Source organism: Mirounga leonina, unplaced genomic scaffold (assembly GCF_011800145.1).
Source record: "Mirounga leonina isolate KUSES-001 unplaced genomic scaffold, KU_Mleo_1.0 Mir_366, whole genome shotgun sequence".
Classification (NCBI taxonomy): Eukaryota; Metazoa; Chordata; class Mammalia; order Carnivora; family Phocidae; genus Mirounga; species Mirounga leonina.
The window spans coordinates 26,393,126-26,407,246 of NW_023270709.1; the positions used below are offsets into that span (position 1 = coordinate 26,393,126).

Consider the following 14,121-nt stretch of genomic DNA (forward strand, 5'->3'; position numbering starts at 1 on the left):
ACACCCCCCAAATGTGCAATACACAAAGTTTTCATAAAATTTTATAGGTGGGTCATGGGCCAGCCCTGCCTTCAAAGGCCAGACGTTCCTGGTCTCACATAAGGACCCCATGAAAATATGTCTGGAATCTCATTCACTGGCTTTGGGAAAGCTGAGCAGTTAGTTCAGGACAGGGGACGACTGAACCAGGCTCCAGCCGTGCTGTCTGGTTTTTCGGTGTTGAAGTAGCCTCCATGGGCACCCAGCACCCAAAGGCCAGAGTAGGGGAGGGGAGGGGTGACAGCAGAAGTGGCCTAGTACCTGGGAAAGTGCATCTGCAAGGCTGGTGTTGTGACATGATGGTCATGTCAGCACATCACCTCAAGGCTGGCTGACCCCAAGATGACCTGTGATTGTCACAGAGAGGAAAAAAAAATCAGTGGATCCAGAATACATGGGTATAACCCAGAAGGGGGAGCAGTTACGATCCCAGGGGCCTGCGGATGGGGTGGATGGAGCTGTAGCGTGGACAGTGACGGGGGTGGCAGTTACAGGCTGCAGGGCACAAGCAGGTGTGGCTGGAAGACAGGGAGTCCACGGACTGAGGGTGATTTTCAGTGACGGAGAGTTAACTTGGCAATGTCATAAGCAGATGTTAACTTGAGTTCAGAATCACAAAGCCCCGTACGAGCTACCTCCTCTCTTGGCAGCATCTGCGAATGGGGACACACCAGGAGGAACCTCTCCTTAGTGATTACCAGGACATTGACCCCAACACTCTATAGGGTCTTCTATTTTGAGCCTCATCCTCCTTGGTTACTTTCCCCAGGAACTTCGTCCCAAATTTGGCCACTTTGCTGGGGAAGAGGCACAGAGAGACCAGCCAGACCAGAGGAGGACAAGAGTGTTTCTCCCAAAGGTTGAGGACTGAGGGATCTCCACCCTGTGGCCTCGTAGATCTGTCCCCTGGGTCCCACTCACTTCTCACAGTTCTTTTGGCCAACTGAGGCAAGGTTTCCTCTCAAGTAGAGGTCAGTCTAGCTACTCTGAGAGTTGTGTGAGAGCCAGTCCTAACGGGATTACCCAAATACCTAAAAGATTCACTCAAAACATGGCATCTGGATGAAAACAAGAGCATTTAATTTCGTTGCTCCCCTCACCAAAACCACCCACCCCCGCTGACTCAAGGCCCTTCTCAGAGGTAGTGAGTCCAGGAGCCTCGAGCGCCCTCTGGAGGCGAGAGTGTGCCACTGCTGTAAACTGCTCTCTACCCTATCGTCAACGATACTTTTACTCCTCAAATAAAATCCACAGATAATATAATCTACCTGTCTGCATAATGCTAAAACAGTTAGTATAATGCACAAACTATAACACATAAAGGGGAAATAAAGGAAAACAGTTAATAATAGAATAAGGTGTATTTCAGTGCTTAGGTGGATAGATAGAACCACAGGAAGACATAAGGGAGGGGTTGTTGCTTACACCGTGGTGTAGAATTACTGTGAATATGTCAGTTCAGATGTTGACTGATACAAATGTGACCTTTTGGCAACTCATGTGTCAGGAGCTCAGTTGCTGTTGATACAATTTTATAAATAACAAGTCTTTTTTTTTTTTTTAAAGATTTTATTTATTTATTTGACAGAGAGAGACACAGCGAGAGAGGGAACACAAGCAGGGGGAGTGGGAGAGGGAGAAGCAGGCTTCCCGCCGAGCAGGGAGCCCGATGCGGGGCTCGATCCCAGGACCCTGGGATCGTGACCTGAGCCGAAGGCAGACGCTTAACGACTGAGCCACCCAGGCGCCCACAAATAAGTCTTGATAGCATTCCAAATGAAACAAAGTGCAGTCATCCCTCATTTTACACGACTCACTATACTATATGGATAATTGACACAATTAGCAAATTATGTATACCTTGAGAAAAATACCCTGGATTTTTATGTAAATAGGAATTCAGTTCTCGGTTCAAATATAATTGTAAGCAGGATTTGTGCACACATGAGTGCTCCCCTGGACATTCCACAGGATGATTCCCCATTCTGTGGAAATTTCCATGCAATGCAGGACATCTAGCATCCCCAGCCCCCATCTATGGAGGTCATGTCCCTTCTGTCAGTCATGTGCCCTCTGTCACTGTGATTACCAAAAGGCCTCCCTGCAGCTAGCCAAACATCCCCCACTGGGGGCCTACCCAGAAGGTAGGAAGTATGCCTTAATCTCTTAAATAGCTTCTCTCCTAGTGGAGTGTTATGTATAGAGGAGGATTCAATGAGTAGTTGTGGACTGAAGGAAGAATTGACTTCGTACTGAACAGAGATGCAAAGCGACAAAACAGTTATTACCTTCTTTCAAAACCAATTTGATACGGAATTTGACAGTGACAACGAGGGTAGGCAGATTAAAGATGTCCATGTCTGAATTCCCAGAACCACTGAACGTTTTATGTTACGTGGCAAGATGCATGAAGGCTGCAGAGAGCATTGTAAGTTGCTCATTGACAGACCTCACAGAGATTAGTCTGGATTATCCAGGTCGGCTCAAGAGTAATAACAAGGGTCCTTTAAACGTGGAAGAAGGAAGCAGAGGGTCGGGTTTTGAAGGCTTTGAGGTGGAGAAAGGGGCCATGAGCCAAAGGATGCAGGCAGCTTCTAGAAGCTGGAAAAGGCAAGGAAACTGATTCTCCTCTGGAGCCTCCAGAAAGAAGCAGCCCCATGGACACCTTGGCTTTAGCCTGGTGAAATCTGCTTCAGACCCTGATTTCCAGTGTTGTAAGATACTAATTTGTGCTGGTGAAGCCACCACATCTGAGCTCATTTGTCACAGCAGCAATAGGGAAATAACCGAATGACTTAAAGGTCTTAAAACATTTATGCACGGGACTCCTCTCTCTATTCCCAGCTCTAGAAGGCAGCCGTCTTGCTCCACATACAAGCGCCTCTCAAGTACATGTCCTCTTGCTGGTACTATGATTTAGGCTGCTTGGTGCCAACCGAGAGATAAGGACAGGATTCCTCGTAGAGTTCCAGGATATTCTACCCTTTACTTGGCTCAGATTAATTCTTTACCCTGGGCATCCGGAAGAGCAAAATTTTCCAAATTGTTGTGTGATACTTTTTCTGCCTTTCTCTATATTGTGAATGCATGATTATGAGTGCAACATAAATCCAATGCTTTAGTCTTTTGAAACAGACTGTATTCTATTAACTACAATTGTAATTAAGCAGGAAGTACGGAAATACATTTGTTTTCCAAAAGAAAAAAAACCTGTATTTTTTTATTGCTTATCATTTATGTATTATAACATTTACTCTTATAAAGTGTACAATTTGGTATACTTTAGTCTATTCATAAGGCTGTTCAACCATCACCACTGCCCAATTCTAGAACATTTCTATTGTGCCAGAAAAATGCCCCATACCCATCAGGAATCACTCTCTCCTTCCCTCACCTACCAACCCCTGATAACCACTAATCTACTTTCTGTTTCTATGGATCTGCTTATTCTGGGTATTTCATATAAATGGAGTCATACAATACGTGGCCTTTCATGTCTGGCTGAGGTTCTTTATTTCTTCATGTGGACTGAAGCAATTGTCTCGTGTTCTTTTCATTTCAGCTCGAAGAATCCCTTTAGTATTTCTTATGGGTCACATTTATTATTGTTGATAATTGTTGTCTTTTTGCTTAATGACTTTTTCTAACTAATCCTGTAAAATCTTTTTCTTTGTCATATGTGGACACTGAAGTCTCTGCTTGGTTGCTGAATGGTTAGTTAAAGATTGGGCAGAGATTCCTTGTATGTCTCCCAATGTTTGTTGAGGGGCCCTGTGTATGGGTTAGGGCACATCTTCTACATGCAACCAGGAAGTTTACAATTCTGCTTAGGCTTAACTTTCTGCTTGTACAGAGCCTGAGGATAAGCCACTGGTGAGACCTTTGGGCCTCCTGAGGTCTTTTCAGGGCATGCACACAGTCCTGGGCATGGATGTAGTCGAATGCATGTCTATAGCTTTCTAGATTCCCAGAAATATGTTAGAACTTAAGCCCAGTGGACATCTCATTCTCCCAGATTTTCCTTTTCAGCTTTTTTAGTTAGCCTGTTGCTTACCCAAACTCTTTTCTTTAAAGATTTTATTTATTTATGAGAGAGAGAGACAGAGAGAACATGAGCAGGGGTGAGGGGCAGAGGGGGAGGGAGAGGGAGAAGCAGATTCCCTGCAGACTCCCTGCTGGGCACGAAGCCTGGCTCCATGCAGGACTCGATCCCAGGACCCTGAGATCATGACCTGAGCCAAGGTCAGACACTTAACTGACGGAGCCACCCAGGCGCCCCTGTTTAACCAAACTCTTACCCGCCACCGTGGTCGGCTGTCATCTTAAATAATTGCTTTTCATTGTTTTTGACAAATGCTCCCAGGTAAAAGGCCTTTCCACTAGGTGAGTTCAAAATCAGGTCGAATAAGTGCACCTTGCAAGTGGGGTCACTCAGAGAACATCAAAGAAGTCAAATAATGGCAGTTCTCTGGGAATTAGATTTTGAAAGGGCTCCAACTCTGTTCTGCTCACTACAGCTGCTAGAATGTTCATTTTCCTGGGACTATGGGCTCTTCATTTTCGACGATACCATGGAGTTGAGGGGTTGGAGGGATGAAGCAAGTTAAAAAGCCACAAAATCCACTGTTCTTACCCAGATTTAGTCATTTTTCCAAGATAAACACTCCCCAGATTTCTGTAAGACTTGAATTTCTGGAATTCTGAAAAAGTTATTTTTATTTTTATTTTTTTTGCCAGTTTTCTCATTGCTGTTATGGAGGAGAGAGTTTTCATAAGCCCTTCTGCCATTTTCCACCAAGACGACTTTTTAAAAGTCTCTCTAGGGTGACTACTAATCCCTATGAAAGTCTCTCCCAATTAATTTTTTAATTTGTTCTTACAGTATAGAAATTCCCATTTTTCAAGTCCTCACCCTCTTCTGCAAAATGATCTGGAAATTGCCTGCCCTTTCCTCATGCCAGAGTTATGGATCTGCTTGCCTTTGAGAGCTGACAGATCATCATGTAAATTACTTTCTTTTCTTCTTTTCCATTTAGGATTTTGGCTCTTCAGGAAAACTTCCTTCTCCAATTTAAAATGGATGTAAGTAGTGACATTTCTCTAGGTGGGCTTGTGTCATTCATGTCTCTCCATAAATTTGAGAGGGAGGGAAGAAAGGAAGGCATCTGTTTGTCTCACTGTAATTTATCTAGAGACCGGCAAGGCTCACTGTTGGAATCAAGGGATTAGGGTCATTGACTTAAAAAAAAAACAAAACCATAAAAGTTTATAAAAGTTGTCTATAACCCTGGAAGAATTGTACATCAGAAGCATCCCAATGCTGGACTGACATACTGTTTTCTCCACACACAGGCTTGTTCCACTGAAGAAAGAAAGAGGGACTTTGAGAAAATCTTTGCCCACTATGATGTTGTAAGTGTGTCTCTTTGGATTGTGCTGGCTACTTTTAGGGAGCAAGCTTGTTTAGCCCCTATGTGGGGTCATCCTACCCACAGACCCTAAACTGATAATGATGAATAGCAGTCCCACATGTATGCTGGTAGGTCATACCCTCAGCTTCTCCAGGTGAACTTCTGAAAACTACGTTAAAATGGACAAAGGAGAATTTATGGTTGAGAAGAGAATAAAATCATGTTTCTTTTCCTTCTGGCTCTAAACTGGGAGAAAGTTTCTCCTTCTTGATCTCCGTCTAGAAAAGTATGCTTGAAAACAAAAGCAAACAATCAAGTTAAAAACCACATCCAACCCAAAGAAATAGAGGCAAAGCGAGCCCTGGTTGACATAAAAACTACTTTTCTTGTAGGATTGATTGATTATGTGGTCCTGCTTCAGAGAGGAGAAAATAATAATTCTAAAGCACAAAGTATGGCAAGGAAATTGCATTTCTTGAAGACAAGGTAGGGTAATGCAAGAAGGAAGAAAAATGAGAAAGTTAGGAAAAGTCAAAAGAGATGCCGTCCTGAAACTCACCAGACTGGACATCTGAGTGTGTCACATTCTGAGCAGAAAGGAGCATCACCTGGGAGAGGCAGCTCAGCAAAGTGTTGCTGTGTGACCGGTCGCCTGTGTTTGAATCATGCTTCGTTAGCCACGTGACCTTGGGCAGGTTCCTTAACCTCCCTGTGCCTCGTTTCCCTTACCTGTAAAGTTAGGGTGACGAGGATAATAATAATAATAACTACCCCATGGAATTGGTGTGAGAATTCAGTGATTTCATGTGTGTAAAGCTCTTAGAAGGGTGCCTGGCAGGTAGTGTTCAGTAAATACACTAATTTTTTTTTAAAAAATGGATTTTTAAAAAATGATACGTTAAAGCTTCAGGGTGAAGAAAACTTGAAAAGATGGATGGATGAGTTGTCATGACTGGGACTTTAGAGAAGAAACTGAAATATTTTAATACGTATCGCATTTTATAGACATTCTTATAGAATGAGTAGGGAAAAAATAAGGGTTTGTGTGCAGACCAAATAATAATTCTAATATACTCACTCCATCTAGTCACTCCTGATTTAAAACTTTAATAATCATCAAGTCCTCGCTAAATCATAAAGCACAATAAAAAACAATGTCAGCCTATATTCTTCCAAGGACCAATATGCTGTGCAAATAACACTTATCTGAACAGAAGCCAGGTATTTGGGAAGCAAATGAGGTCGGTATATATCATGTTAATGAGATTTGCAAGAGCCAAGGAACTCCCATTTGTTTACGTGGGGGTCGTTACGTACAATTAATTATTGTCATGTCTGTGGAACGTGCACTTTTTGCACAGAGGACGTCACCGCAACGTGCCGTTTCCGAACATCTTTGCAACCACAGAAGAATACTGATTTGCACAATTCACCTAATTTATTCTTTAGCTTTCTGGCTTAAGAAAATGATGTTTGACTGACAGGCTCTTTCTTGTCTATTTCAGAGTAGAACAGGAGCTCTGGAAGGCCCGGAAGTGGACGGGTTTGTCAAGGACATGATGGAGCTTGTCCAGGTGATGTCACGGGGCCGTAGAGATTTCGCTCCTCGTGGGTCAGGGATGCCATTGTGACTGATTCCACTGTTTACTTCTGAGAATCCGTGGGGCTGACGATTAATGCCAGAGACTAAATCTAGGGACACAGTCGATTTAACAACTACTGAGCCTCTGTGAGAACTGACATGTCTCCCTTTCTCTCTTAAGATCATTTGACCCCATAGCAGCTTCTTGTTTCCATCCTATAAAACCCTCTCTTTTACCAGAAGAGCACAGTTCTGCTCATTTTTTGGTTACAGAAAGGCCTTTCTACACCTGGACTTGGTTATTAGAATACCTAAAACTTTTAATTTAATTTCATGAAATAAATCCCATATTTGAGATTTTTTTCCCCCCTTGAGGGGCTGCTTTAACACCTGACCTAAAATCCTGGTTACTTATCTATCAAGACATTGCTGCGATTCGAAGTGCTAGGATTTCAATTATAATCTACATCACAAGCGATCTCCTTTGAGATCCTGGTGCACTGTAGTAACTGGCTGCCTGATCTGGTTAAGCAGACGCGTGGCAACTCTTCCTTTTCTCTGGGACTGTCTAGCCGCTGAATTTAGCACATTCATATCCTTAGAGATTTTTTGAGGTTTATACAGGGCATGATGAATCTGTCCTGATAGGCCCAAATGGCAACAAATTAGAGTAGCAATTGTTAACTGGTTTTAGAATCCCAGACCTGCTTGAAAACCTGATTAAAACTATGGAGTTTGGGGGGCACACGGGGGGTTAAGCGTCAACTCCTGATTTCGACTCAGGTCATGATCTTGGGGTCATGAGAGCGAGCCCTGTGTTGGGCTCTGCACTGAGCATGGAGCCTGCTTGTGATTCTCTCTCTCCCTCTGCCTCTGCCCCTTCTCCCCGTCCCTGCTCGAGCGCTCTCTCTCTCTCTCTCTCTCTTTCTCTAACAACAACAACAACAACAAAACTATGGAGTTTTGCAGCAGAAAACTTCCCCCAATTTACCAACTTTTGCACAAATCTCCAGGAAGTTCACATTCTGTGACTGAGCGGGCATGGACGCTGGTCAGGATGACTTTGGTGTGTTCTTTGCCTCCTCACTTGCGTTGTTCCCATCCCAGCTGGTCCCCTGCCTCTTCTTTGGTTCCTTCACGGGTGCCCCTGTTGGAGACTCCACCAGCATCTGTGCAGCGGATGGGTCCAGGTGTGGTGGTGCCTTCCACACTGATTGCTAAAGGAAAGTCCCACTGTATTTACTATTTCATGCCAGAATGATTTCCGTAATAGAAACTGAGCAGTTATCTAGAGGACATTAAAATCGCATGTTGGTAGGCTTGGCCAAACCGCAGTTTTAATTTGCCTTTGATAGAAAGCATGGGATGGGGGGCGCTGCTTCTCAGAGCAGTGTGTGGCCTCCTCTGAGCCACGGAGCTCGGGCTGCCGACTGCCCAAGTCCACAGCCCAGGGTGCTGCACATACCTCCAGACCCTTTCAGGTGTCATTGAGCTTGGCAACGGCTTCCACAAGTTACTGGGAGATAGGGAAGGAAAACCTAAACCAGCCACAGAGTAGAGAAAACATTTTCCCAGAGGAAATTAAAGAGAAGGGGGAAATTCTAGGCCATCCAAAAACATGCGTTTGCCTCACTCTTTGATAGATTTGTATCACCTCCATGGGAAACCGGAGGAGCCCCCATCACTCTTGTCCTTGCCCGTCTACTTCAGTGGGGCTTCTGGCTCAACAAAAAGGTACCTCTCAATATAAGTACGAGCCAAGTGAAGAGAGCCGGTTTCCAAGGACTGAGTGAGGCCGGGCTCAGTAGTAGAAAAGCAGTTGACCAGGGCTGGTTTATTGAGCTAAAAAGTACTTAAAAAGTAGTTAATTATTAATGTTCTCCTCTGAAGCCAGATCATTGAGGTGCAAACCTGTATTGGATCTTTCCCAGTCTTCGGGGTTGCTTAAAAAAACTATTCACCATATAATTTGAAGGATGTTGTCAAGGGAAAATCTTTGAGTAAATTCTGATATTTCTCAGGTTCATAAACTACAGTCCTCTCTTGCAATTTTTAAATTTTCATTTTATTAGAAAGGACGATGGGACAAGTCAACAAACCAATATCTGGATTTTTTTTAAAGATTTTATTTACTTACTTGAGAGAGAGGGAGAAAGCACAAGCAGAGGGAGTGGCAGGCAGAGGGAGAAGCAGACTCCCTGCTGAGCAGGGAGCCCGATGTGGGGCTTGGTCCCAGGACCCTGAGATCATGACCCGAGGCAAAGGCAGATCCTTAACCGACTGAGCCACCCAGGCGCCCCTGGAATTTATTTTAAAAGCAATTATCAGAGCATGTCATGAGGTCAGCTGGGAGCTGGCTCAGTTTCTCAGTGGAGAGTCCTGGTCAGGATTCCTGACGTTTGCAATAATGACCCTGAAATAAACTTACTTTATAGCCTTTTATTCCTGTACAACTATGGATGATACATACGTTGAATCTGTATTAACAGATTATTTGGTTACCAGAACATCCCTTTCCCTGATCTCTGGAAAATGGCGCCCAAGGCTGTCCTCTGTCAGTATGTTGAGATCAGACAAAATAATTTCTGCACAATTTTTATAAAGAGTCCGTAGGCCCCTTGGCACAGCACGAAAATCAACACGAGAATCCACAGCTTAAAGTAGAAAGTAGTAAGGCAAAACATTTAAGATGCCCAGCACCCCACACCAAGGAGTAGAACTGTGGATTGTGGATGGTAATGTGGGAAGCCAAACAGATGGGATACCAGAGATGCCCAGGATGTCTGCCTGGAAGCGAAGAGAGTTCCTGCTCCCAGTCTCCCCAGAATTCATTATTTTTCCTGCTAGACACCGCTTCTGCTTTTCTCTGTTGTTGACAAGGAGATAATTAGCAAGAGGGGACAATACTTAACCTAAAGGATTGAATCTAATATGTGATCCTCCAAGGAGCTGCTAGCCCTTAGCATGCATGTTACTGTTTCTTTTCATTTTTTAAATCATAAAAATGATACATACATCATAGAGAAATTTGAGAGTAAAGGAAAGAAGAGACAGAAGAGTCATCTCTAACCTCGAGTAGACCTTCTATTAGCAGACTTTGTTTCTGGGTAGATTCTGCATCGGTGACCTCCACTGATAAGCATTTCCCAGTCCCAGTCATTGTGTTAGTGTCTGTATAAGATTTTACCTGTGGTTAGATATCCCTTACCTACGCATTCCTCTTTTGCTAGTAATTTATTTTTTTTTTAAGATTTTATTTATTTATTTATTTTTTAAATAATCTCTACACCCAACGTGGGGCTCCTCTTTTGCTAGTTTTGTGACTCCAAGTAAAGGCAGGGCCTTGGGGTCTTGTTGCCGACTCTAGCATGGAGATCTGGGGAATGCTGGTAATGACTTATCTGGGGAGAAGCTTTGGATATTCGCTTTCGCTGTTTTAGGGGAGATGGAACGTACAGAAAAGGGAGGGCACATGACGAAAACATGAACACTGCATTTGGAGACATTCACTAATTCCATGGATGTAATTGAGCACTTAGCATGGGCAAGCACAAGGAGATATATCCAGCCCCAAAGGTTCCCCTAGTTCCAGGATTCAAGTGGGGGCTGATAAGCATTTTTCAGCCAGCTACCCCAGATCCACTCTCACACTTTCCTATGAGATGGATAAGAAATACAAAATGCATTTTTGCATGGGCGGCTATGATACAGTGTACTGTTAAAGAGATGTGCTTTGGGGCCTGCCTGCCCGAGTTTGTATCTGGTTCTGACGCGTACCAGCTGTGCGACAGTGGGAAGGTTAATTAACCTCTCTGTGCTTTAGTTTTCTCATCTGTCAATTAAAAGTTGATAGTAGATACAACCTCATCAGGTTGTTCTGAAGATTAGAATTAATCTGTGTAAAACCCTTAGATCTGGGACCTATGTGCACTTATAATGGTGACTTGTTATTAAAACTGAGGCCCCCAGTGATCTCAGGTGATTTGTCTTCCATGATCCAAATATTACTGAACAGTGGCATTTAGGTCTCCTGACTCCCAGTGAGTTGTCGAACATTAAAAGCATAACTCTGAAAGTCCAAAGAAACTTCCCTTACATACACTCACATTCATACCCTCCTCCCAATACACACTCACACACTCACAAAATAAGGAAATAATTCCTTTTGCAGGAAACAAATTAAAAAAAAAAAAAGCTTAGAATAGCTTAAATGAGGTAAATTCACTGGCAAATTAATTCATGCTAATGTGTAAATGACTACCACCTGAGTCTTTTCTAAGCATGGGAATTTGCTAAGAGGATCCTGGGGCAGAATGCTGCTAACTGGACAAAGGATGCGGCAGGAGTGTTGAGGATGCTGGTAACCAAAGGTCCCCACTTTGCAACTGTACAAGAAATGGACTCCCGATATGGAGCCATGGAGTGTAGCTTGCTGTTCTCAGGACTTCTAAGCCATTTCCTGGACCACACCTATACCTGCCTGTCTGACACCCAAGGAAGTATCCTGGGTAAGCCCCGACAAGGAGGACATACTGACAGTGTGTCCTCTTAGTCTAATCACTGACGGACCCTCCATCAGAGAGTGCCGTTGGCCGCAGATTCATGTCCTGATGTCCCCTGCAGTCTTGCCCCACGTTGGAGGTTACTGTTGCTGTGCTATCTAGCTCCCAGGTCCTGTTGCTCTCTGCCCTCCAACCTTCCCTCCGTGAAAACCTGGGATAACGGATAGACTTGGTGTCACTCAGCTATCCTGTGGGACAGTGCAGGTTAGCTCGTCTTAATTCAGCTGTCTAGTTGAAGAATGAAAGGCTTTGTTTCCTACTCAAGGTTTTTGGAGATTTCTTCGGCAGCAAGGTAGCCCTGGCGTGGGCTGGGCGACGGGGAGAGCTTCCCCGGCTCCTAAAGCAAACACTGCACATGGCCTCCTCCTCTGCTTGCGGGTGAGACTAGCTCAGTAATCAAGGGGTTTGGAATCTGATGAGCTGGGTTTCCTTTCTCTGTGGACCTGGACTTTTTCATCTAGACCCCGAGCCTTCACACGGCCGGTCAGACCGCCGCCTCTCCAGCACAGTGGTGTGAACTGGGGGGATGAGAGCACTTACTTCATTGGAGGCAGAAGACTCAGGATCAGAAATGCTGTTGCAGTTCCCTAGCTTGGTAGGATGGTTCAGCTCTGAGCGTCCGTGTCCTAATCTGTGAGCCTGGGTTACCCAAGGTTATCATGAGCATTAAATAGCCTGTGGAGAATCACTCAGTTCACACAATTGCTCGCTTTTGCAGGCCTTTTGAGTTTGATGTTCTTTTCCCAACTGGTGCGTATCACAGTTACTTCTTAGCCCCTAAAATATCCCTTGGAATAAATCCAACATCTGCAGCTCAGGGACATACTGTTCTAGTTTGATTTTCATTCATTATAACCCTTTTTAAAATTAGAGGCACATGGGGCGCCTGGGTGGCTCAGGTTAAGCTTCTACCTTTGGCTCAGGTCATGATCCCAGGGTCCCGGAATCGAGCCCCGCATCGGGCTCCCTGCTTGGTGGGGAGTCTGCTTCTCCCTCTCCCTCTGCTCATCCTCTCTCTCAAATAAATTAATAAAATATTAAAATAATAAAATAATAAAATAAAATAAAATAAAATAAAATAAAATAAAATTAGAGGCACAAAAACCTCCCACCAGGAGAGAGTAAAATGGGTGTTCTCTGTGGGTCTGTGTGGCAAGGCAGGATCTGCAGCAACAATCCCCTGCTCTGAGGCAAATATCTCTATCACGACGAGGAGCTGGAATCACGGGGCACGGCCTGTCCCCACGGAGCCCCCCTCAGCAGGCAGGGGGTCCCTGCATGTAGTGAGCGTGGGGCGGGGCGGGGCTGGCATGAAAGGCTGGGGCTGCCACTGGCTGGCCCACTGACATGTGATCTTCACTGTCCTCAGCCCAGCATCAGCGGAGTGGACCTTGATAAGTTCCGGGAGATTCTTTTGCGCCACTGTGATGTGAACAAGGATGGAAAAATTCAGAAGTCCGAGCTGGCTTTGTGTCTTGGGCTGAAAATCAATCCCTAATCCCCAGAACGCTTTGCCTTTTGCTGTTTGGATGTTTCTGTGCTCCAGCTGCTTAAGCTCCCTGTGCTTTGCTGTTGGGACACATGGGCAGACTTCCTAACCACCCGGGCGGTATCCTTGGGCTGGGGGCGGGGGTGGGGGGCGAGGGCTTTCTTGCTAAGGGCATGGTGTTCTCCCGCCTCGCTGAAAGCATCCCCCCACCCCCATGCAGTACTTGTGTTATCCATCCTCCCCCCACCCTGGGCTTTCCCGTCCCCCCCACAGAACCAGCGAGCCCGCTGGATCTGCTCTGCTTGCCCTCCCGCAGTCACCAGGGAGGCAGGGAGCGGAGTCCATCTGTCTGTGCTCCCTTGTGGGCGAGTCTGGCATCCTGTGACCTCTACAAATCGATTTTGTCATGGAAATAAACCTGTAGCTGGAAACAAAGACACGCTGGTCCTTGTTTTTGTGTTGTGATCTTTGCAATGTTCTGCAGGGTGGTTCTCTGACTTGGGGTGGGTGTGATGAGGAGGACGGAGACGGGCAAGATCCGAATGGATTTCACACCTGCTGCTTCCTTCCATAGTTCGCAGAAGCCCTGGTCGGTGACTTTGCCAATAATCCCTTTGTATTCATTGCACGGAGACCAGAACACTCGACATGGGCTGGGTTTTGCTCTTAAGTGCTCTGTAATCTCACATGGTCAGGAAGGTAGGAATACAGGAGAAAATTCGGAGAAAATGCTTCCCAGGTTATCCATGTGTCTGTTCCCCACTCTGTTCCTTCCCTGTCCACCAGTGTCCTCTAGCAAATCTTTGACATCCAAGTCTCACTGGATGCCCCCGAGTGTCTGGGCCCCTCTGCAGGTTGCAGGCTCCCCCTCAGACCCCTGCTTCCTTCACTCCTGGGCTCTGACACAGTCCCCACGTCGGGGGGGGGGGGGTGCTGCTTCTCCTGGGGCAAGCCTCACTCTCTCTTACCATCCTGACACTTTGTTTCTTAAAACATCCCTACCTTACACCCAACAATGCAGGAATTTCAGGTTTGATA

At 45.2% G+C, this 14,121-nt stretch overlaps 1 protein-coding gene across 1 annotated transcript in view; it reads left to right on the top strand.

Annotated features, from left to right (window-relative positions):
- SCGN (secretagogin, EF-hand calcium binding protein) overlaps positions 1-13,092 on the top strand; it is a 34,866-nt gene extending 21,774 nt beyond the window's left edge. Inside the window, exons 8-11 of the mRNA XM_035030494.1 lie at positions 5,076-5,121; positions 5,392-5,451; positions 6,956-7,024; positions 12,964-13,092. Coding sequence (XP_034886385.1) covers positions 5,076-5,121; positions 5,392-5,451; positions 6,956-7,024; positions 12,964-13,092 — 304 coding nt within the window. The remainder of the gene's footprint in view (positions 1-5,075; positions 5,122-5,391; positions 5,452-6,955; positions 7,025-12,963) is intronic.
- The last annotated feature ends 1,029 nt before the right edge of the window (positions 13,093-14,121 follow it).